Consider the following 24143-nt stretch of genomic DNA (forward strand, 5'->3'; position numbering starts at 1 on the left):
GGGGGATATCTGTAGTATTATTAGAATCATATGATTACAGCACATTTACCTCTCATCCACTTCCTTGAAGTGTCTCCCAGCGCACTTGTTAGCATGTTTTGGTTCGTGCAACTGGTCCGTCGGGTTATTGTCTCCCCAGAAACATTTCCATTGTGTTTTTCCCGATTTCCGTTGTGTTTTGTTTTCTTTTTGCAAGTGTTTTCTGAAGTTACAATCCGTTTAGCCTCTCAGGGCCACCGTACAGACACATCTGGCAATTTTACCATTTTTAATCCAGCGATGATGCACACGATGTATCACCTCACACCATAATTTCCTGCTGTGCAAAGCTGCAAACAGAATGACCTTTGGTGACAGGCTGATCAGATAACAATAATCAGCCTCCCCTTCATGTATGTGAAAGTCAGACTTTAGAAAAGTGCATGTACTGCAGAACCATTCGAGATGTGGTGCAGGGGGCCAGGAAGAAAAATGCTGTGCAGTCCAACCTAAAGAGGCACATCTGTTCACCCTACCTGTCTCCTTTATCAGGCGGTGTGTCGCCATGACGCAGAGGAAAAGACCGTCCAGCACACAGAGCTCCTCTCAGAGAGTAAGTCCTTCGTTTCCACCACAGAAGAAATTGTTTTCACTTCGAGTGTCTGCACTGTTACAGTAGTGAGAGGTGCTAGGGTAAAGTGGTGAACGCCTTTGTATAAACTCAAGATCACGTCCAGATCAAACCACAGCAGCTGGAAAAAAAAAAAGCAGCCCATGCAGGACAAATGATTCCAACTGTGAGGGCATATGTTAAATAATTATTACACCCACTCCACGTGTCCCAATGATAGGAGCTTCAGCATCATGGGATATAGAGTTTGAATTAAGTGCAGTAATTTGATGTCTGTGATGCAGAGGGGCAGAAACAAGCTCCAGCTCTCTGGATGTTTGCTCTGTCTTCACTGGAGAAAATGTTCTGCATGGTTTCTTAAACACATGCTGAGAAACATCAGAGGTGCTACGAGCAGAAACCGCTGAAGCAGCTGGACGAACAGGCCGGTCCCTGATGGCGGTGAGGTGGTCTGAATGGTCACTTTATTGGGAAACCTTCCACATCTTCAGCGGGGTACCTCGGGGTCATCGGCACTTTGCCTAAGTCAGGGGTCTCAAACGTAAATCAGCTGTGGGCCACTGCTGGCACTGTCATCTCACCGTAGTGTTCAAAGAGTACAAAACAAACAAGAAGAAATCACAAATATTTCCAAAAGTGTTTGTTTTTTATTTAAAATATTGTATAACAAGACAAAACTGCAAACTAACCGAAGCCTTTTATTGAACTAGCAAACAAACACACCTGTCCTCTTCCTGGACAGACACACTTTGTCATATGTAACAAAATACAAACACAGACACAAGTGTTCACATTAGTTTGTGACTCGCTGAACTAACACAGCCGATCCCTCAGCATGTTTGTGCTCTCTGCTCATGTCACCTTCATAATAAATCATTTAAAGAGCTTATTTTAACATTTCACTCAACAACAAACAAACCTCCCAAACAGAAAGAGTCAAACTGAGTTATATTTCTTCACATCAATATAGGGGCTGCGAGTCTGAGGCCTCAGCGGAGCAGCAAAGGCAAGATTAGCTTTGACCTGCGGAGGGTTCAAACTGCAAGCTCAGACCAACCATAACCATCCTGAACTGGTCTTGGCTGCTGGATCGCTCTTCCCAGTGACTTTTTTTAAGTTGCGTGGGCTCTGAGCCGACCTGCTGAAAGAAACTGCGCTGAGGTTGCCGGGAAATCAGAGCAGCAAACTTTCATAGGAAAGGAGTGTGAACGTAGCGTAGTGACTGATGCAGTCAGATGTTTGGGGCAGCATGCAGCCCAGGAGCTCGTTGACGCTGCTGCTTCTCTTTGAAACCTAATAGCTTTGATTGGTTGGACTTGATGGTTTTTGGTGTTGACCCTCTGGAGGTCTGTGTGTTTGGCGATTACTGCAAGAACCTTATCATGTCTCCATCTTGTCCCAGAGCTTTTAGACAGCCAGCTGATAAAAGGCAAAGTTGCCGTACAGAAAAATAAGCTGAATCTGAGGGTGTCAGTGAGTTTCACAGATACTGACTCCATGTACACTTTTCCCACATAGAGACACACCGGCAACTTGGTGGCTCAGGATGAGGATGACGATGCGACCTTCACTCAGCCGAGTACGTCACAGGTGCAGAGAGGGCTGGAGAAGCTCACACCTGCACAGGTCGACCAAAAGGTACAGAACCAGGAGAAATCCAGAGTTTGATTCTTAATGATCAGTAAAATGTATTTAGTTTCTTTTTTCTGTCACTCGTCCGTCTGCAGACTGCTGAGGTGGTGCAGTACTTCCTGGTGAAGGACCAGAAGAAGATGCCTGTACGGCGAGCAGGTACAGACAGCAGCCAGGGAGCGTTTGAATACACGGCAGCGTTCCACTGAAAAGCCCTCTGAGGTTTATATCAGCTCAACTGTGAAATCAAACGGGGGTAACAGTTAAATTGAGTGCTAAGGAACAGAAGTGTGCCACGCAAACAGAGGCTGCTTCAGTTTGTTTGAAAAAATAAAAGTGCTCAGCGTGTCGTGTCGGGCTCTGAAGACGACGTTGTGAGTCTGAGGTGTTTTAAAACCTTGCTTGCAGCCGTGGATGTCCCAGACACACGTATAAAGCACAGTAATGAAAGAATGTCTCCTCCGTGCTGTTTCAGACCTGGTGAAACATGTGGTGAAGGATTACCGAAACATTTACCCCGAGATCCTAAAGAGGGCGGCGCGGACGTTTGACCAGGTTTGTAGAGTCAGAGATGATCGGCGTCTCGATTTGCAAGTGAAACTGTCTCAGCGCGGCGCTCCTCTGCTGCTCTGTCCAGGTGTTCGGCCTGAAACTGGTGGAAATCGACCCTAAAAATAAAATGTACATATTGGTCAATAATTTGGAGACGCCTGACAAAGCCTCGCCGGTCAGGTGAGTATTCATGCATATATTCATAGACCGGGGAAACGAGCGTCTAAACATCAGCAGTACAAATGTTTGTGTGCGCTGTGTGGAGTCTGAGAGGTCTTTAACTTTAAGCTTTAAGAAACTGGGCAGAGACTGCAGCCCCATCTAGTGGTGACATCATGTGTTACATCACAACCTAAACAGTTAAACGCTGAGGCCGAGCAGCAGGATTCAGTTATTGAATACCTGCGTGTTTTATACTCTGACACAGCCAACATCAGTGCGTCATCAGAAAACCTGCATTTGTGTAACAAGTGTCTGTTTCCTGTGGCACGTAGGAGCCCCTCCAATCCAAAGATGGGTCTGCTGTTAGCGATCCTCAGCGTCATTTTCATGAAAGGCGGTGTCGTCAGAGAGAGTGAGTGTCAGTCTTCCTTAAATAAAACAAAGGCGAGTTGATCTGTGGAAGGACACAAGTTTGACAGGTTTGTCTTCCCTCGTCGCACAGATCTGATCTGGAACACTCTGAGGAAGCTGCGCGTGGACCCCGGGTGAGGCCACGCCCCTCAGTCGGCGCCCAGCTGCCCGTCAGGAATCGGCACAAATCTGACTTTAAACGTTTCTGTTTGCTGTGCGCAGAGAGAAGCACGAGGAGTTTGGTGACGTGAGGAAGATGGTCACCGACGAGTTTGTGCGTCAAAGGTAGGAAGCAACCCGAGTCATGGGCTCTGTCACCGTGGTAACCAGGTCACTGTGGGGTCAGCCACAAATGATCAAGGACAGTTTAAAGTTCTGATCAAGTTACTGTGCTGAACTGGATGTAATCTGATTACCCGATAGCATGTAAACCCCTCCCCCACCTTGGAAAGCACAGGCCAGGTGTGAAGTACCTGCGTCCTGCAGTCTGACGATGGCTCAGGCTTCTAAAGGCACTGCCGTGTAAGCAGAAGGTCGCGGGTTCGAGCCCGGCAGGGTCGCTGTAGTCGTAGCGCACTGGTGTGTTCAGAGCCAGCGTCTGTCAGACCGTAGACTCTGGTTTATACCACACCACAGAGCAGCAGGAGGGCGCAGGAGGCCAGAGCACCGCAGCACCGTGCCTGGACCAGCTCCTCCAACATTCCCAAACCGGTCAGAAAACCACGTGTTGTGTTTCGGTTCGCATTTCTTTGACATTTTGTCTTCAGTTACTTTTCTGCGTCTGTTTTCGAACGATGCATCGCTTTCCTACAAAAACAGGCTGCAGTGGATCATAAAGGGCTTTTTTCCCTCAGCGTCTGTTGTTTTTCGCTGTATTGTAACTCATGTTTTCCAACCTGAAAGACTTCCATGCGACGTGCTGGCAGCATCACTGATGTTTCATAATGATTATTTAACGTGATTACTCCTCAGTCTGGATTAAAAGGATCTGTTGATGTTGAGTTTTTTTTTAAGTGGTTTTCATCAAAAAGTGTGAAATTTTCATTTACCCTGAAGTTAAACCCACAGCTGTCAGTGGAAGCAGGCACAACATCTGTAAGTGAACCCGGCTGATAAGGATTTAAGACTCATAGATATTTGGAGACTGAACAGATTTATCGGCTGAATTTATTTGTTATTGTCACAGATGGTGGACGGCCCATCAGCACTTATAATGTGGCTGATGGGTTTTCCCCAAAGTCTCTTTACTGCTTTAAATTTTATCTGCAGTTTTATATTTCAGCTCATAAATAATCAGGCGGGCGATCGCAGGTCCTGTTGGGAGGCCTCCACTTCTGTAACCAGATGTGATGATCAGCCTCGACGTTTCAGTTCGCCCGACCTTAGTTTATAGGAAGATCATGTTTTATTCTATAAGATGTGAAGAGCAGCTCGCTGCTCACGTTCAGTTTATATCGACTTCCACACTCATTTACTTGACAGCTTTTCTGTTAATGCTCAGTTTGATTCCTGTGTGCGTGCGTGTGTGTGTGCGTGCGTGCGTGTAGGTACCTGGAGTACGTGCGGATCCCTCACACGGAGCCCATTGAGCACGAGTTTCGCTGGGGTCAGCGCGCCGACGCAGAGGTGTCGAAAGCCAAAATCCTGGAGTTCATGGGTGAAGTAAGTTTGCTGAGCAGAGCACGCCTACACCTGCAGATGGAGCTGTGGCCACTAATGATGGTTTTTTGTGTCTGATCTCAGCTTCATGAACAGGACCCTAAGACCTGGACTCAGCAGTACAGACAGGCCCACTCGCTCCCCAACTCCAGCCAGGCCTCCACCAGCAGCAGCAGTCAGAGATAACCACCTGACAGCTTCTCCTGCCTTCTTTTTATTTATCGTGTGTGAAAGAGAAGCTGCACCAGCAGCGTTTTGTGGACTGGTCGTGTTACAGTGTGAATCCCGGTTACATTAGAGCCTCGTGTTGGACCCGTGTGAGCCTTCGTTTTAAACATGAGAAAAAAAAAACACAAATGTCCAGTATCCATTTAGATTTTATTGCCTGGATTTTAACGTAACAGCAGGGTTTTTTTCACGTTTATAAAATAAAGTTTTATAATTGATCCAACAACAGTGATTGCATTGATTTGACTGGTTGCTGGTGACACAGCGGCACGGGGGCGGGGTTACTGTACGAGTCTCGTTTAAACACAGAATTACTGTTCAACACTGCAGGTTTGCTACCACTCACAGTAAAACTGACTCACACTGTGAAGATGAGGATCCCCTGAGGTGGTTTGATTTTCTATTGCTACACCGGGTGATTCTGCACAACGCAGAACATAATGCTCCAGCACACAGAGGCCTCCAATCACATCTGAGTAAGAGTGTTATTCGCTATCCAGGTTTACTGGTATCATGAACCTGGCTCACCTAACTACAGCATATCACCATGGTAACCCTGAGCTACCTACTCTGGAAAATTTTTCTACAGTTTCTCAGGTGAGCACATCCCTAAACTGCAGGCTTTGAGGTATATTTGATCCTGTATACTATTATTAAGAACACCTGAAGGTGTTAACACGGGTGGTGCGACTCCTTTTGCAAAGGAAGCCTACGCAGGTGTTTGGCTTCACTATCATCATGAAGCTTATTAATTCTGCAGCGTTCATCAGCAGCACAGTTTTTAGCGTCTCATCCGAGCAGCAATCCGATGCTTGGAACCACAAACGCAGTCCCTCGAATGACCACAGGATGTGGCCGTTTTGATTCCAGCATCTAACTGATGCTTTCATTGATCTTTAGTGACTTTTAGTACGACACCAGTCTGCGCTGCCTGTAATGAACCACTCGCCCTCCTAACATCAACCTGCCTGTAGGTGAATTCATGATACCAGTGATCCTGGATCAGCGAGTCCAGGAGACAAAGAGCAGGACTACAGCGGACGGACACATCATCAGGACCACGAACAGTCAGTGTAACTTCACAGAAAAAAATAAAAAAGATGCACCAGACCTCCCTCCCCCACTAAAGAGTGGGGTGCATAGAGCAGTCATGGATTTTGTGTTTATGAGGCACATTGAGGTATCGGGCAGTTACAGGACCAGCTGTCCCCTCATGTTTTACGCAGGAATTATGGGTCGTGTGCTTTGAAGGCCTCATTTCTATTTTATCTTTTACAATGAATAATACTGAAAACTAAAACCACATTCATCCAAACACTGTCAGCCAGTCCTGCTGAATCCAATCACGACCCCTCAGGTTATATTCCAGTCGCCTGTGGATATCCGGGTAGGGATGGTTTTCCTCCATGTTTTTTTTTTTTTTTTTTTTAAATGAACGCGGGCGTTTAAAAAGAGATTAAAACACTAAACTATCATCACAGTTTCTGAACAGGCTGAAGGTAATCAGAGCTGAGGCTCGCAGAAGTCCCGGGGCGCAGACACGGTAAAAACATGGATGCATCTACCTGCATTCTGTCTGAAGGCCACCAGGTGGCGATAGCTGGGTTCCAGTTTTATAGGTGTTTAAACTGCTTTCTGTCTTGACTTGAACTCTTTTTTTTTTCCCCCCTGATGATCATCAAGTGTTTCCTTGTTGTTTTAGAGCGCATGTTCTGGGTGTTTTATCAGCATCGAGGCGCCAAGCACACGACTCAGGGAGAGTTTTATTTCTGCCCTGGAAGAAGGCCCGCGGGCGAGATGGTGGAAGTCCGGCTTTAATGCGTGAATGTGGCTTTAAGAAGTCGATTAGATCAGAATAGAAATGTTGGTACATTTACCACCAGAGCAAACATGACGGTTTTACTGCCAGGAATAAAAACTTTTTCAGCAATCCTATCAACCTGTCCTTTAAGGATCTGTAACAACGCTCTACTCGCTGACGGTAACCAGCACCACGTGTTCGGTATGTCAGTGTGGACAGTTAACTTCCTACAATGACGGTTCAGACTGACACTGGTTACAGCACAGGTACAGGTGAGGAAGAGTCGAGGAGGGAACACGGTAACGCAGACCCCCCGGCACATGTTCAGCACTACTTTGTTTTTTCCACAGTAGACGAGACCTCTTCTTCATCCGGCCTCGGTCCTGCGTTATAAAGTGCATCGACAACGGAAAGAGGCTACCACAGAGAAATGTCTCATTTTCAGTGTTGTGAAGCTTCAAACTGTCACAACAGCAACAATCACAACAGCGATGATCTCTAAGATTACTTAAATTAAAAAACAATAAAAGGCCACTTCCACCAGTGAATAAAAACGAGCTCCCTGCCGGCCTCCTCTAGATGTGTTCAGGGACCGTCTCCAGGGCCTCGGCCGGGTCTCGGTCCACGTCGACGTTCTGGGAAAGAAAGTCAAACTGAGTCTGATGCACAGAGTCGCAGCGCTTTGACTCAATGCAGGCTGTTCATTTACTGACCTGTACGAAACACACGCGCACACACGCGTGATTTATTAAAACCATTAGTTCACCGAGTGTGCGCGGTTCCTCTGCACCTCGGTCAGTCTCAGGTTTCGTTAACGCTACGACTTGTGTTCAGCCGTTTGTGTTTAAAAGAAGAAAAATCATATTTCATATTTACCACCGGCTTGTCTCTGTGCGTGTTGACGGCCTCGATGTTCAGGAAGACGGATTCCACTTTGCAACCTGAGGGAAAAACAGACGGACGCTGTGATTGCACGTCGTGACTTCTTCCACCAGCATGCTGTTCAAAAACAACTTTCATCATCTTACTTTGTGTTTGCTAGTTTACGCTGCAGAGCTTGTTTTAATGATACTAACAGAGGAGGACATTAAAGTCAGAGGCAGAAGAAGGCGAGACTGACCGTAAGCGACTGGCGTGAGTTTCAGAACCGTGTGCAGAGGACACTTCAGGTACGGCAGCTCGTCTGAACACAGAGAAATGTTTGTTTATCCACAGCATGCCTGCTGCCATCACTAACCACAGAGAAATAAACTCGGGGAATCTATCATCGTTTCTTCATTTGTTTCATTATCGAAAAAATCCTGTGAAAGATAAATAAGAAGTGATCCTGTACTCTCAGCGGTGGGTTCATAGGGTGATATTTATGGGAATAATTCAAAACAACATTGGTTTTAATCACCTTTCGATCACAAACATGAGCGTAAAGGCTCAAAGCCTCAGCAAAGCCACTGCAGAAGAACCACTTACTAGCACTCTTGTCCAGGAAGTAGGCCAGCAGACACCTCATGACTGCCTGGTGACAGATGACTAGAACGTTCTCCTGCCTCTCCAGCTCCATGATGACCGGCTCCAGACGCTGAACGAGGTCCTCGTACGACTGAGACACACACAGTTAGACATCAGTCACTTTGCTGTCAACGCGTGAAGCTGAACGAGGCTCCTCTTGTCATCAAACACTCGGATTTATTATCTGACTCAAAATGGGACCAGATTTATTTTTTTAATCGCTTTAATGTGTTATTCAGTAAAACATGCAACAGAGACCTAAACTCATAGTGACTCCTATTACACAGCCAGAGCAGCTGCCCCCTGCTGGCCAGCAGGTGTACGCAGGGTCCACACCCACCTCTCCTTTAGGGTAGCGGTAGCGATACTTGTCTTGGTCCCTCAGCGCGAACTCCTCGGGGAAATGCTCCTGAATCTCCTCGTACGTCATCTCCTCACAAACCCCCTGAAGTGAAACACACAGGAAGTCAGACTCGTCTCCTACGAGCAGAAATCATCTACGTGAAGCGGCCGAGCCGTTTCTTTACGTACGGCGTCGATCTCGTTGAGAGCTTTCCATTGTTCGTACTGGACTCCCAGAGCCTCTGCGGTCTGGATGGTCCTCTTCATGTGGCTCGTCCACACCTTCAGGTCGCTGATGCACTGCCCACGCATGTAGGTGCCCAGAGTGCTGGCAAACTGACGGCCAAGAGAAAAATCTCACTGACAACAACATGACCCGAGATCACAGGTGCATTTAAAAAAACAAAACAAAAAACGAACCTTCGCCCCGCGAGAGGAAAGCCCAGAGTCGCCTCCGATGCGACCCACGAGGTTCAGTTCGCTCTCACCGTGGCGACACAGGTAGATGGACCTCGGGGTGACGTGGATGTTCATGAGGTAGTAGACGATCCGGCTCTGAATGTGGTCCTGGACCCGGTTCACCAGGTATCTGCTGCCCACGTTGAAGATTTTAATGTAAGACAAGTTCCTGCAGAAAGACGAGGAGAAGAGACCCAAAAGCGTCAGCCCTCTTTAACTTCCTCTGCTGGACACAACGGTGCGTTTACGTAACAAAGACACAGATCGCCCGGTCCGAAGACGCAGGACCAACAACCTGTCACGCAGCGATGTATCAATGTGAAGCTCCTATAAAGATTTCATTCTTTAAAGTTGTTCATTTCTTCTGCCATCATATTTGTACTTAGTTACATTTGTACTTAATGCACACGCATTTTGTTTTTTCTCAGTGTGATGGATGCTCAGGGACGACTTCAGGATCTCACCCAAGATTCAACCACAGACGGTCCCATTAGTGGGCAAACCGCTCAGCCTCCTGAGCCACAGTCATGTGAGGAATCCTGCCGTATTATTGGCTCGTGCAACCGCTAGACCAGCTGAGACGGACGTCCGTAAAGCTCTCGCTCCACAATTTATTACAATTTAAACATATTGTCATATTTAACCCTTTCAGACCTACCATAGAACCAAGTCCGCCAGAGCTTATATTATATTTTTACCTGCTGTGGAGCCATTTTTGGGAGCATTTCAAGTTGCTATACATCAATACAACCATTACAGCCCAAATTTTAATAATATGTCTGCATTAAGTGCATAGTCATTACATAAGTTGCAAAAAAGTGCAATAAACTACAAAAATATTTAAAATCGTTTTTGTTTTTTTAACATATATTTCTAGTTAGAGACATTTAAGAGGCTTATCCCTCAAAACTGTAAATACAAAATGTTGCACAAACTAGTTTCCCACCAAAGGAAATTTTAAGTGTCTTCATAGTTTTATTTTTGAGATACACCAATTTTCATATACTGCAGGAAAAACGAAAAAATATATTATAATGCAAATTTACAAAATAACAGCATGTGCATCAAAATAAAATATTTCCAGCTGTGCAATATGAGTCCTCAGCATCCCAGAAACCACACAGAAAGTCATAAAGTCAAAGATAACTTTTAAAAACACCAGTATAGGCCATGAGGCCCTGATGGCTTAAAAAAAAACAAAAAAAAAACAACTACATTTCCACAAAATGACGCCACTTCCGGTTTCGGGCAGGTCATGGCGGACATGCGATAGTTCACACTGATGGACGTAGGAAGTGTTACAATCAGCTGATTGGATCGGCAAAGCGTGTTTCTGGAATATTATGTTTTTGTTGCTGCAAGCGCTTTTTATGCAGTTTTTGCAAAGCTATATGTGGAAGGAAACTGTGACCGAGGACAAGCTGATGGCATCAGATGTAAGTACAACTCCTCCGGTTTCATATGCAAAAAAAATTATTGCGCTAGCTCACGTTGTTGCAGAGCTGCCGGGATTTAAAAATAGTTACGCAAAACGGAGCGTGCCCGCTCCGACCGGCTCTAAAGGGTTAATGGGCTTCAGAGGCATCAACTCAAACCAACATCGACTGTGCAGAGTGATTGATGTGATGATGATGATGGAGTTTAATTCCAAATTCTCTGTGTAAGGTTATTTTATGAGTTTAGCATGAACAGAGAGTGTGGCTGATCTGCCTCCACGCTAACAGTGAACCACGAGGTGTGGATTTTCCACAGCAGGGGCAGTCACCTGTCCTTGGTGTCATCGAGGGGGACGTAGGTCATCTTATAACATTCGATCCTCTTCAGGAAGTCGGCCACGGCCTCCTCTTTGTCACAGTCGGCGTAGTCCGGGCTGCTCAGCTTCACTTGCTGTTTTCAGGCAGAGAGAGTGGGAAAAGTCACGACTAAAGCAGGGCACATGCTGAGAGAGACGTGAGCTGCACGCACAACATGAAGTCTGAAACGAGCCAAACTGAAGAGAAAAGAGAAAAGGACGGAGAAGCTGCAGGAAGGGTTTCTCCACGCTTTTGTTGTGGAACAAAAACCAGTCCAGGTCCTGCCAAGACACCCGCGGGCTGGCACAGCGAGCTCGGTTCAGCCCGTTCCAACAAAAACAAACTGAAAGCGCACCGGATCCCGGCTCCGAGCAGCGACTCGCCTCGGCTCACTTACTTTAATATTCTCAGCGATGATGTCGGGGTCGTCACATATCGACTCCACAAAGAAAACCTGAACAGGAAGGGAAACAAAAGCTGTCACAGAGGTTTGACGAACACATTTCTATTTTTAATAAAGAGAAAGAAAGAAAGTTGACCTTGTAGCCGTTTTCTTTGGCAAAGTTCAGGATGACCTCTCTGCGGTCCTGGGTGGTGTTCGTGGCATCAAAAACCTTCAAGAGACAAACTCAATAAGACCACGCTGACCGACTTTAACAGCTGCTCACACAAGGATGTGATGACTTGTGTTCACTGCGTTTTAGGGAGATCTGATTTGTCACTGTAATATTGTGTGTGTGTCCACTACAAACAAAAACGTGCTGCTGAGCAGTTTGGAGGAAACTTTGACTCACCACCACCTGACCCTGCTCCCTGCTGATGTACTCGCACACGTCTTGGAGGGCAGCGACGGCACAGGCCCTGCGTGCCGACACAGAAACCGACACGTTAACGATGTATGACACTGTCAGCAGGCGGGACTCACCCCTCATATCTTTACACGTTGGTAGGAAAGTAGGAAACAGCTTCAGCCGTTCATGCTGCATTTCCACGTATGTGCACATGTGTTGAGTTTCATGCACCTCAGTTATGCCAAAGAACAGCTGGACAGCTGTGAGTGTTTAAAGTCTGTTAAATACTGCTGCGGTCTGACCACTGTGAGCGCTACAAAAGCTCATCTTATCTGCAGGACATCAAATGGATGTTTTTGTTTCCACGTTTTCATCTTGGAGCGTGATGGAAGGTGAGCAGCACTGTGGAGAGTTACAGGTCAGTGCGACCGACTGAAGAAGGGGCTGAGGGGCCGAGATCATGGACGGTGAGCTCTGCAGTGAACTGCTCCAGCTCCCATCTCACTTTGTGTCACAGATTATTTAAGGCCAGTTTATGACTCAACAAAAGTCTAAAAACAAAGTGTGAACGATTCTAACAAGCTTGAAAATGAATTTCTGATACGGTCACTTTCAGTCTTTATGCCTAAACGACTCACAGCTCAGGTACAAGAACTGGACTGAAAACGGGAGAAAAAGCAGCAAATGTCCAAACAGTAACTTTTAAAGACCTTCAGAGAGTTGGACTCGTATTGCTCACGAGCACTTTAAAAATGACGACGTAGTCTGGCTCCTCTGAAGCAACATGCTGTGGGTTTCATAAACACAGCCTCACACACTAACGCCTTAATGCTGAGGTGTGGCACACGTGCAGCTGAGGGTTCGTACTTGCGGATCTTCATGGCCTCCTCGTTGTCGGGTCTGAAGAACTGGTAGCTGTTGTAGGAGCAGGTGGCCTGTCTGCGGTACTGCCCCACATTAAACACTGGAACACAGAGAACACAATCCTGCTGACACAGTGACAGGGTCTGTAGCAATGAGCTAACAACGCTCAGAGATTAGAGGTGAGACTAAACTTACAGCTAAACATGCTAATGAGGATGCCATCTGCTGGCTTTTAGCAGTGACCATCACAGGTTAGGAGAACGAGCCGTGAAGGATTATAACAACACAAACAAGGAGCAGTGACTGTGGCTGACAGCAGCACACGTTCTAACCCACGATGCTTTCAGACGGCTGAAAAAGACCAAACTGCAGTTCCTCTAACATCCAGCAGAAGCTCCAGCAGTCAGTCCGTCCCCATAAACCCGGGCTGGCAACTCCAGGCCTCGAGGGCCGGTGTCCTGCAGGGTTTAGATGCGTCCTTGATCCAGCACAGCTGATTCAAATGGCTAAATGACCTCCTCAACATGTCCTGAAGTTCTCCAGAGGTCTGGGAATGAACTAATCATGTGATTCGGGTGTGTTGACCCCGGGTGGGATCTAAAACCTGCAGGGCACCGGCCCTCGAGGCCTGGAGTTGCCCACCCTGCATAGACTCCCATGTTAAAACTTCTGCTTCGGTCTCTAAACACAAGCTCTGCTCCATAAAACCGTACAGCTTCACTGTGAACAGAAGAGCAGATGGAAAACTCGTGTGGAGAATAACAGATTTTTGCACTGATGAAGAAGAAAGTATGTGCACAGCTTACAGCTGTTATGACCGAGGATGGAAATCTCCTTACTATCATTTAAATGTCATCAACAGACTCATCAGAGCCATGCTGACTGGAATGAACTTTTTAGATCCTTGAAATCTGACAGTGTTAGGATCCTCTGAAGGATGTGCTGCCAACATGTTGGTGTCAAATACCGCAGAGCACCTTCAGAGTCCTGAGGAGGCCTCAGTGCCCTGGAAGTGTTTTGGCAACACACAGCAGACCAAATAAAGTCCGGACAGCCAGAAACGCCGCGGCCAAACAGTTCCTTTGCTCTCATCCGCATCTCTGTAACCTGCCTGTTTATCCACAAAGCTTTGACCTGAGAAACGTTATTACTCTGCTGCTTAGTCAGAGTCTGTGTGAAGGTTTACAGAAATCACTCCAAGCTTTTCTCTGTGGTGGGGTTGGGTGGACTGTCCCGGGCTCTGTGGGGCCGGGGGGCGCTGCTGCGCTGGGCCCCGGTCTGGATGGGCCTGGGCCCCCTTTCCCTGGCGGGTCGCGGAGTATGGGGTGCCTACTGGGGTCAGCGGGGGAGCTGGCCCCAGGGAGGGGTCACCTGCCCCTCCCTTCCTTCCCTCCCCATCTCCAGCTGCCTCCCTCTTCCCGCTCCACCACAACCACCCACACATGCAGGGCCTTGGAGTGAGCCCTCATCTGGGACTCTCCTCAGCTCTTTCTGGGACAGTGGCGCGGCTGCCCCTCTGTTGGTCTTCCTTGGTCTCTTGTGTTCTGGGGGCCTCTGGATGTCTGGAGTTTTGATCTCCTCCATACCTGCTTCATACCCTGGAGGACGGGGCTGTGGCCCCCCCACACTCCCTAGCAGATCGTTACATGGAGAAACCTTTGGAATGCAAGCATGCTGATCCACACAGGTATGCACACAGGTGTACACACGGGTATTCACAGACGCGGACTACAGCTTTCTTGGCTGCTGCCTCAAAGCACATTGTGCGCTGTCTATCTTGCGTGCTGCACAATATCGTTTATTATTTAGTATCTACTGATATCTACTGCTAGCTAGTTTATTGTGATGGTGCCGTTTTTTTTATTATGTTGCTCTTTGTTGTTTGCTTTCTCTTCTGTTTTTTTCTCCATACAGGTGACCCAGGTGTTTTGTTTTTTTTGTTTGTTTGTTTTTTCTTTCTTCCCCCCCTTCTCACCGTCTCTTCTCCCCTCTGGTTTTCTTTCTCTCCCTCTCTTTCTTTCATTCTCTCTCCCTGTCCTATCCCCCAGTCATGTCTGTCCCGTTTGTAGCAACTGAAAATAAAATAAATTCATAATTATAATAAAGGTCAATCAAATGGACCAATATGGCAAGGCCATGATGATCCACTTGGTAAAATAAATCCGCTTGGCATCTTTCTTGGCCTTAAGACAACAATTCTGATGCTAAAGATCCAAACGGGACACAAAAAAAAAAAAAAAAAAAAAAAAACATATCACTCCAAGCTGCATCAAACAGCACCTGTGAACACGAGCTGCGTTACAGCTCACACTAACAGATGCGTTTCCATCTGTGTGACGACGGCCTGGTGTGTCAGTTTAGCCCTGCGCTGGCAGCCGATACCTTTGGTTTTGACGCCGATCCAGTTCAGGTACCTGGTGAGCTTCGTGGAGATGTAGGTTTTCCCTCGTGCCGGGAGGCCCACCATCACGATCATGGTCGGGGAGTTGGTGAACTGGGGCACCGAGGCTGAAACGCACAAACACAAAGACGGTGACTACAGGTGACCAGCGGAGGTGTCCGAGGAGGAAAACACACCGACGTCTCAAAGAAGCCGTAAAAGTTTTACCATCTGAAGTCTGACGAACATTTCAAACACATCAGTCTTATAAATACTGACACAAGCCTGCAAAATACTCCAGCTACTACATTACAATGCTAGCATCTCTACAGATGGCTCCGCCCCTCCCTGAGCCTGTCGGAGGTTTCTTCCTGTTCAAAGGGAGTTTTTCCTTTCTGCTGTCGCCAAAGTGCTTGTTTAAAGGGGACATATGGTTGTTGGGTGTTCTCTTAATAAATAAATACATTTAAGTAAATGTTTATAAATTCATTTCTGTTTTTTGTGTAAAAATGTGTCAAAGACATTAGAACTTCTTCCTTTTTATTTCGTTCATTTCTTTGAAGCCTTGGTCCTCCATACGATCCTGATCTAAATGTTAAACGGATGTGAGAAGGTTAAGTGGAAGGAGCTGAAGCCTGGCTGTGAAGGAGAGGCAGCAACAACACAACCATGTTCCCTCATCTCGTAAACAATGTCTGACTGCACAGCTTTCCTTCGCTGACGTCAGTACAAGTGTGCCACGGAGGGTTCGAGCTGGACTAAATGTTATTTTGGTGATAAGAAGGAACACCGTCTGACCGCGAGTCATTTTTCAGAGTCACAGGCTGTAATCTTTCCTCCCACAGACACACGTTCGCCGTACAGAAAGGAGGTGATTTTAAGCTCATGGCCAGCTTCTCTCTTCTTCATCGCTTCAGTTTCATCTGTTTGTTTCCCAACCTTTCTGCACTTTACTGTAGTTTAAGTAGGAAGTGCAGCTGAAGTCAGTGAAGTTTACTGCTGTTCTTTGAAATACGTTTTCTTCTCATTTACTGTGTTTTTCCTTTTCCCACATCAGCACTGATCTCATTTCTTGCTGTCGTTGGCTTTTGTAAAGCACGCTGTGTTTGTGTGTCTGTTGTACATAAATACATCACACCTGATTACTGATTGATGTGGAGTTAAGACCATAAATCACCCTAAAACCACTCAGACCCATCTTGTGACATCTCCACAGCTCCAACCGCAGGCTGCAGACACTCCGACTGCACAGACGAAGCAGTCACAGGGAAATGTCACACGTATTCTTGTGCTTTTACTTTGGTAAAGGATCCAAATAAAAACTTTAGCACTCAGAAAGCAGCAGTGAGCACTGGTTGTTCATGTGTGGTGAGGAACGGTGAGTTTCCTCTTCAGGTGTTTGCCTGCTGCTGTCGCCCCCCCTCGTTGTTAGGCTGCCCGTTCAATGCTTACAAAGCTGCAAAATGTTAACACGTCTGAGTGAAAGCTTCAGGGAAGATCTGAGAGGAACCTGACATTCGTTTGTTTCTTCTGACAGCTGCTCCGTGTGGGATCTTACTTTCAACAACCCTCTGCATGCACTCAGATATATACAGACGTCACATCAGCAGCAGAAATGCGGACTTTACAGCAGAGAATCAGCAGCTCCACGGCCGCTCTGCTGCCTTGCTCTGAGGTCAGAGTCAGACACTCCTGCACTGATAAGGTTATAACTGTGTGGTGGGAATTTTTTCCTTCAGTCGGGGGGTGAAGATCGGAAAATTGCCACCCAATCATAAGCTAGAAATGATTCTGGTGTTTTTTCTGCGCTGCCGGTTAAACAGAAACGTGCGGTCCTGACGTTTGATTGGGCGGGCAAAACGCCCGCTCGGGCAGGCTGAGCCTCGCCACACACACACTTGTCCACCAACAGCCTAGTTTTCATACTTTGTAACTCTTTCTTCAAAATATTTTGTTATTGTGATTCTTTAGATGTTTAGTTTCACTTTGTACTTTACAAAATTCTTTAAAAAATGCACATTTGTCGTGTTATTGTTGAGTCTGAGCCTGTCTGACCGCACGCAATCACACAGCGACCCTTTAGGGTGAATGGCCGTCAGGACACACACACACACAGACAGACACACACAGACACACACACCTGGTGAATCCACACAAGCTGTTCAGAAGAAAACGCACAAGTATCAGCATGTCAAAGCAAAATAAGGCATCACAGTGCAAACCGTGTGTGTGTGTGTGCACACACACATGTGCTGCATGTGTGCGCTTGTGTACTTACAGCCTCGCCGTCTGTTCAGCCTGCTCTGCATCCATGGACCCCAGGTCTTCTCCAGAGGATTCTGAGTGAGTGTTTGCGACATGGCTTCAACAGCCAGGTGTGTGTCTGTGTGTGTGAACCTCTCCTCTGTATATGCGCTGTGTGTGTCTGTGTGTGTGAACCTCTCCTCTGTATCTGCGCTTGTGTGTGTGTCTGTGTGTGTGAACCTTCTCTGTATCTGCGCTGTGTGTGTGTGTCTGTGTGTGTGAACCTCTCCTCTGTATCTGTGTTTGTTGTGTGTGTCTGTGGTGTGCTCTTCTCTGTATCTGCGCTCTGTGTGGTGTCTGTGTGTGTGAACCTCTCCTCTGTATCTCGCTGTGTGTGTGTGTGTGTGTGTGAACCTCTCCTGCTGTGATCTGCGCTGTGTGTGTGTGTCTGTGTGTGTGAACCTCTCCTCTGTATTGCGCTCTGTGTGTGTGTCTGTGTGTGTGAACCTCTCCTCTGTATCTGCGTCTGTGTGGTGATCTGTGAGTTCCGCGTGTGCTGCTTCGTGTTGGTCTGTATCTGGCTCTGTGTGGTGTGTCTGTGTGTGTGAACCTCTCTTATGATCTACGCTGTGTGTGTGTCTGTGTGTGAACAGGAGGACGGGATAAAGGTGCTCTCCCAGCTGTGTTCAGATTTTGAACTTTCTCACACCACATCAGAGTGGGAGGAGCTTCAGCAGCACACCTGTTTGGTTTGCGGCAGAGGATGCGGTGCCTCTGATTGGTCGGCTGGCCTGTCAGTCAGTAAAAGACACTACGATGAGGTCATCCACCAATCACCATGTGCTGCAGTAACCTTTGTCCCGGCACACAGGAAGTGGTGTAACGTGACAAACGGGTAACAACCATGCTGAGCGGCTCTATTGTGATTCTATCAGCTGACACCGAATGAAAGCAGCCGAGGCCTGTGTGTGTGTCACATGACCTAGGCCTTCATTAATATCAACCATGTGGGTGGTGACTGACTTGTTTGTTGTATTTAAATCCAGTCCTGAGATAACCACACACACACACACACACACACACACACACACACACACACACACACACACACACACACACACACACACACACACCTAAATGTAATTAAAAAGGAACAAGAGCAGAAAATCCAAACTGCACAAATTCATTAAATGCATTTTAAATGTAATTATTAGAGGCAGTCATGTTTTTGCATGTGTGGAAAACAGCTTCTACCAAACAAAAACACTTTAAGAAACGAGCAGATCAGACTGTGCCTGGACATCCTGACCTCTCTGCATTAATTAACGATCATTAATCCACCTTCACGTGACCACAGTGCTGCAAGACGTAGCAAAATCAAGACGATTTTGCTTCCAAGGAGCCAAACCTGTTTTGTTCTCTCCCATTTTCAGTCCACTCCTTGTACCTGACCATTTTCAGAGGAATGTTTTAACTGCTGACCAATGAATCATTCAATGAACCCAACTCCAGACACTTTACTACTACTCATGTGTCACAAAACATGCCAAAGACTACACCGTTTGACATGCATAAAACAGTATTTTTGCACCAATGAATGAATTTCCAAAGAGCTATTGGATAAAATCTTAGCATATCTAAGCAAAGTGTTCAGTGTGTCGTTAAAAAATTAAATAAATAAATGAAGAAACCGGAGAATGGAGGACAAACCCCAGAGGAGAGGCTGAGGTAGGGCTGCACAGTTACAGCTTAACTGATAATCGCCATCATTGTGATCAACACTGAGACCACAACTATTTGTCACGATTAACAAAATGTGTGTTACACTGTAAACAAATCTCTGCATTGCTGTAAAAGACTCTGGTGACCTCAGCACGTCTGAGCTGCACTGCAGCGTTGGCTTTAATGCATTAATTATGTTAATGGAGTCTTTGCTGATGGAGTCTTTGCTGATGGAGTCCCTCAGCTGGCTGAAGAAGTTGTTGTTGTTTGTGCTGCAGACACAACTCTGCAGCACTCTGTGCATGTGATGCCTTCATGTTTAACATCAGCTGCCTTAAAAATGAAGTATTACCAAACACCATGTCTGCAGTGCCACACACAGATACATTTTCCGTGTTACTGCTCCAGGCATGGAGCAGGGAAAGGCTGTGATTGGCTCATATAGACGAGTGGTCGGCTGCTTATTTAGGGAGCGCCTGGCTAGACTTTGCTTTGATGGCTCATTTAATTCTGGAACATCAAATACAAGTAATTGTGCAGCCCTCGGCCGACGTGTGCCAAGTTACATTTTTGGTGAGAGCCTGCAGACGTCTGTGAAACACGGTGGAGGCTCTGTCGTGGTTCAGGCTGCAGTGGAGCGAGTGGTGTTCGCTAAAACTTCTAAATGCAGCAGCCATTTAAAGCCATCTGCAAAGCACCTGACTGGGAGTAGGAGAATACCTGCAGTAAAAATATACCCGGGCAGGAAAACAGAGTGAAACACTGCCATCAGACTGGGCTCCACAGAGTCCACACCTCAACGTTACTACAGCAGTGTGGGATCATCCTGACGGAGAACAAAACAAAGCAGAAACAGTCTGAGAAGAGCTCCTAACGTCCTTCTAGAGGCCTGAAGAGAAATGACTGGAGACACTTAAATGACAGAAATCTGTCTGAGAGAGTTCAGAGAAATAAAGGCGATCATACCAAAATATTCATTTTACATTCACAGAAATCCGTTTTTGCCTGATACGTTTTAATCCCACACATCTTTTTGAACATGCTTCAATAAATCCTTACATCCATTTTCCAGCAGAATACAGAGAAATGAAATTGGCTCACGATTGTTGCACGGTACTGAACGTCACTCCTTTGCAAGTTAAGCAACATTGAAAAAAGTTTTCCCTTCGTTATCTCAGTTTATCTCCTTTCAGCAGACGGCTCTTATTTACAGTCGAGTTAGCTCGTCCTGTCCTGCTCTGTCTCACAGAGTGACGCAGACAGACAGAGGAGGAGGGACGCTGTAATACTTATGCAGCTGAAGTCTACATGTTGCTTTACCGGAAGTGCATAAAACGGCGCTCAGCAGACATTACACCAGAAGAGGGCGAGCGAGAGCGATTAAGAGGGAAGTGAGAAGGGAAACTGAGGTCTTCAGTCAGGTCAGGTCTGAGTCTACCTGACATGACTGTCACCCCCCCAAAAAACTTCATTATTAGAGACATCAATTTTTTTTGTCAAAGCTAGGGTTCAGAGACAGTAACCAACAGTGGCCACAAGATGGCAGTAAATGACAGGACGGCAGCAAACAGGCGTTACAGGCTCACCGACAGGACGGCACGCTGTTCTGAGGAGTGAGGAGACAGAGGCTTCCACTCGTCTCCTCAGCGTGATGCTGCCATAAACACATAAAAGCCAGAACGCAAACAGAAAGCTTATCTAAGGTAAGACCAACACGTGGACCTTTGCACACAGCTCAAGGCGAGCATCTTCAGATTAAACACCCGTCACACTACATCCTGTTACCGTCCTTGTTTGCACGCTGCAGCAGCCACACAGCTTTGTACAGAACTGAAACTGGACTCACAACCTTTTCGCTGTGAGCCAGCGGCGCTAACCACTGCACCACTGCACCAGTGGCCAGCTGGAGTCGTTCTGTGTGCAGTTTACGTGTTGTTGCCTGCGTGGGTTCTCGGCGGGTACTCGAACTTCCCACGGTCACGAAAACATGGATCCGTGGATGGATCACTCACTTTTATTTGAATTTTGGGGACAAATAAATGAGAGTTAAATAAAGGGAAAACATTTTAGTGGTTTGGGTCTGACTTTAGCTTCTACACAGAAGTTAAAATATTAATGATGTGTAGTACTGACAGAACATATAAACACAGATCAGTCAGTAAACTTAAGCAGCTGCTGTTTACTCTGCTGAAGCTCCCAGTGAGCAAACAGGAGCTGGGTCACATGTGAAATGCACATCTGCTCAAGTCATCAACAGCTCAGAGAAGTTGAAGTTGAGCAAGAACATTTCCTACGAAGTCATGCTTCTGTTCCCACGTCACAGCTTTCTTCAACAGTGAGCCGAACACTAAAAACCAAAGAATCTGAGGTCAGAGGTCATCAGTTTTCAGTCACCGAGGTTTAAAAAAAGACTAATGAAGCAAACGGCTACGTTTCTTCTGCCAACTTAAAGTTTATTTTGAGGCCTGAGTACCTCATTTATATTTTAGTGGCTCTGTAGTTTAGTGGTTTACACCAAACACGGCAAAGATCCTCCGCCTGATTATTTCTAAATGACTGACATGGACACAAACTGAATCCATCCACAAGTCAGATTTCAGTAAAAACCAGTGAAGCACTTGTCTTCATGCCTCTTCCTTCCTTCATGAAAGGAAGCTGTGTGAAAGGCATGCAGTGTGTCTGTGTTTTTAGTCAGGACTGAAAACTGACCAAAAATGCCTTCGGGAATTTTATCAGCTCGGAGTGGACAAAAGTCACATTTATTAGTTTAAAAAAGAAACCCACCCAAGTTACAGCCACGACAGAGCAAAGCAGCCAAGCATTCACTGCTATACTCAGCTCAACATAAACACGTCTTTTAAAAGCGCTGCACACGTCACAGACGGCTCGGAGCGAGATTGAATCATGTCAACACGAAAGAAACCATCACAGAGCGCCAGTCACACACGAGCTGCCACAGGCTGACCAAACAGACCTCAGAGTGGAAAGACCTCCCTGCAGCCGAGCCGGGACGTGAACTTTGTTGTCATTAACTGAAGTCACCATCAGTCACCTTTCGTCAGGCCTGACCGCACGACGTACTGCAGATGATCCTGCTCTCAACTACATATTTGCTTCTTATCACAGGAGTGAAACCCAGCACTGACACGGTGGCGATTAAGTCCCAGACATGCTGACCATGCAGTGAGCTGTAGCCACGCCACCACACTGCAGAACATCCCTCGCTTACACATTGATAAGAGTCCAAAGACAGGACCTGCTGCTGGTCAGGCTGCGTTTTTATAAAAATAAAAGTGGCCGTGTGAGCACGCGCTCCCCACCCCGCAGGCTCAAAGTCGTCCACTCCTCCAGTATTAAAAGGTGCCCACTCTCGGATTTCTGCCCAGGGCCTCTCAGACAGCGGATCCGGCCCTGCATTGGCTCTCACTTCACGTGACCATCGAGCCAGACTTCAGGTGTTTTCACCAAAAATGAGTCACGTGTGCGACCTGGGGGAGGTCAGCGGTGCGTTTCTCTGAATGAGGGAAACAAACCTCACCTGTGCTCTCACACCGCACGCGCCGCCGTCGCATGGGGTGCGCGCTTTGCTCCCTGGACTCCATTCCCCACGCGGGCCGTGTCTTATCAAACCAGCAGCACCACCCAGCACATGCCTGACAGCAGCTCAAAGACCGCGCGCTGTGACATGTATGCGCGCTCACAGCAGGCCCGATATATCGCAGTCCTTATATAATGTGTGTGTGCGCGCACGCTGATTGGCTTTAACAGTATTCCTGATGATGATGATGATGATGATGATGATGATCACGCCCTCTGCCCGCTAATCAATGACATTATCCACAGTTTGCGTCACGGTGACGCGCACACAGTGTGTTGCGGGAATGAATGAAATAAGAGGAAGTGTGTGTGTGTGTGTGTGTTTGTTTGTTTTATTACATAACCAGGGTGCTATTCTTACATCCCGGTCATGCGCAGTGCGCGTGCCCGCGTGCCCGTCACTCACCGTGCGGCCGTTGGAACCGGAGCGTCCTCCCCGCGGTCCCCGGCGTGTCTCCTCCGGCTGCTGCGATCCGCTCTCCGTTCATCATCCCGCAGATCTGCTCGTGGCTCACCGCGTCGCAATATCTGTTTGTGTGTTATGACTCCGTGCCTGCTGCATGCAGCCACGGTGCGTGTCTCTGCCCGCTCAGGCAGCGTGGAGCCAGCCAGGCGGTGCTGGGCGGAGCGGAGAGGCCGGTCCTCGTTGTCACAGACTAACTAGTCCTGCAGGTTTAACGTCTCACGCCTCTGTCATCGTAAACATCAGCACGAGCCCGTGCGTTAATGACGCGCCCATCGTGTGGCACGCCTCCTCCTCCTCTTTGTCCTTCCTGTGGGGATCGTCGTGATGCTGCGCGCGCTCTACTCTCACCTCGTTGCCGTCATCCTGTCACAGAGTCTTAAAGGGGCCCCCCGACACTGTTACCCGAAAGGTCACGGGACTGTTTCGTGTGGAGGACGCTTGGTCACGTGCTTTTTGGCCGTTAAGGAGCTGGTTTGTTTGTCGGCGGGAATGCACCCAACCCCCACACCCTCCGACCCCCGATGGCCCCCGAGGCCCTCTGCACTGCTTTCACTTTCCAGGACAGCTGAGCCAGTCAGGCAGAACCCACCGCTGACGTTAAACACGCAAAATCTACGCAGACGGCTCGTCGTAGGCTTTTACGTCACAGAGAGTTAAAAGTCAGACCCTTTCCCATGGTGACGTGTCTGAGGTGGACATACACAGTGTGATCCACCCTCAGACACTGTGCCCCACATTTGATTGTCTTTAGCAGAGTCTCACAGAAATCGTGTGGACCTGAACATGATTAATAAATCTGCACAAATACGATTACAGAGAGGATACAGGACACGTGACATCCCAAACACTTTTGCTTCCAGCATTAGAAAACAGTCCTCAGATAAAATACTGAATATCTGTCCTGCAGAGTTTGTAGATTCGTGT

The 24143-nt window shown here is 47.3% G+C and overlaps 2 protein-coding genes across 5 annotated transcripts in view; one reads left to right on the plus strand and one right to left on the minus strand.

The window, feature by feature from the left end:
- ndnl2 (necdin-like 2) overlaps window positions 1-5477 on the plus strand; it is a 16369-nt gene extending 10892 nt beyond the window's left edge. Inside the window, exons 2-11 of the mRNA XM_005930902.3 lie at window positions 532-592; window positions 2129-2248; window positions 2338-2401; window positions 2718-2797; window positions 2880-2974; window positions 3289-3368; window positions 3459-3501; window positions 3590-3652; window positions 4915-5029; window positions 5111-5477. Of these exons, the coding sequence (XP_005930964.1) occupies window positions 545-592; window positions 2129-2248; window positions 2338-2401; window positions 2718-2797; window positions 2880-2974; window positions 3289-3368; window positions 3459-3501; window positions 3590-3652; window positions 4915-5029; window positions 5111-5212 (810 nt within the window). The 5' untranslated portion in view covers window positions 532-544 and the 3' untranslated portion in view covers window positions 5213-5477. The remainder of the gene's footprint in view (window positions 1-531; window positions 593-2128; window positions 2249-2337; window positions 2402-2717; window positions 2798-2879; window positions 2975-3288; window positions 3369-3458; window positions 3502-3589; window positions 3653-4914; window positions 5030-5110) is intronic.
- si:dkey-96f10.1 (6-phosphofructo-2-kinase/fructose-2,6-bisphosphatase) lies at window positions 5386-23505 on the minus strand. 4 transcript variants are annotated; one of them, XM_042224250.1, is made up of 16 exons: window positions 23160-23505; window positions 18069-18225; window positions 17469-17671; window positions 15193-15318; window positions 12814-12910; window positions 11950-12016; window positions 11695-11769; window positions 11553-11609; window positions 11128-11249; window positions 9324-9531; window positions 9093-9239; window positions 8902-9006; window positions 8523-8652; window positions 8176-8238; window positions 7932-7996; window positions 5386-7690 (listed from the first exon to the last, which is right to left on the minus strand). In XM_042224250.1, the coding sequence occupies exons 1-16, from the start codon at window positions 23242-23244 to the stop codon at window positions 7631-7633; spliced, it is 1767 nt and encodes a 588-aa protein (XP_042080184.1). In that variant the 5' UTR covers window positions 23245-23505; the 3' UTR covers window positions 5386-7630. The 4 variants fall into 4 exon arrangements, with proteins under 4 accessions (XP_042080184.1, XP_042080185.1, XP_014191854.1 ...); XM_042224251.1 differs by lacking the exons at window positions 18069-18225; window positions 23160-23505 and adding an exon at window positions 17924-17942 and having other exon boundaries at window positions 17469-17615; XM_014336368.2 differs by lacking the exons at window positions 17469-17671; window positions 18069-18225.
- Between the last annotated feature and the right edge of the window lie 638 nt (window positions 23506-24143).

This window comes from Haplochromis burtoni, unplaced genomic scaffold (genome assembly GCF_018398535.1).
Source record: "Haplochromis burtoni strain Fernald_Lab_line unplaced genomic scaffold, NCSU_Asbu1 Contig_133, whole genome shotgun sequence".
Taxonomy (NCBI): Eukaryota; Metazoa; Chordata; class Actinopteri; order Cichliformes; family Cichlidae; genus Haplochromis; species Haplochromis burtoni.

Bases quoted from the DNA above. Each gene is read 5' to 3' on its own strand.
- si:dkey-96f10.1 (XM_042224250.1), bottom strand. From the start codon at position 23,244: ATGATGAACGGAGAGCGGATCGCAGCAGCCGGAGGAGACACGCCGGGG. The intron at 18,226-23,159 runs GTGAGTGACGGG...ACTGACTGACAG, and splicing joins CCGGTTCCAACGGCCGCACG to GCCAGCCGACCAATCAGAGG. The intron at 9,532-11,127 runs GTGACTGCCCCT...GTCTTTCTGCAG, and splicing joins CTCGATGACACCAAGGACAG to GAACTTGTCTTACATTAAAA.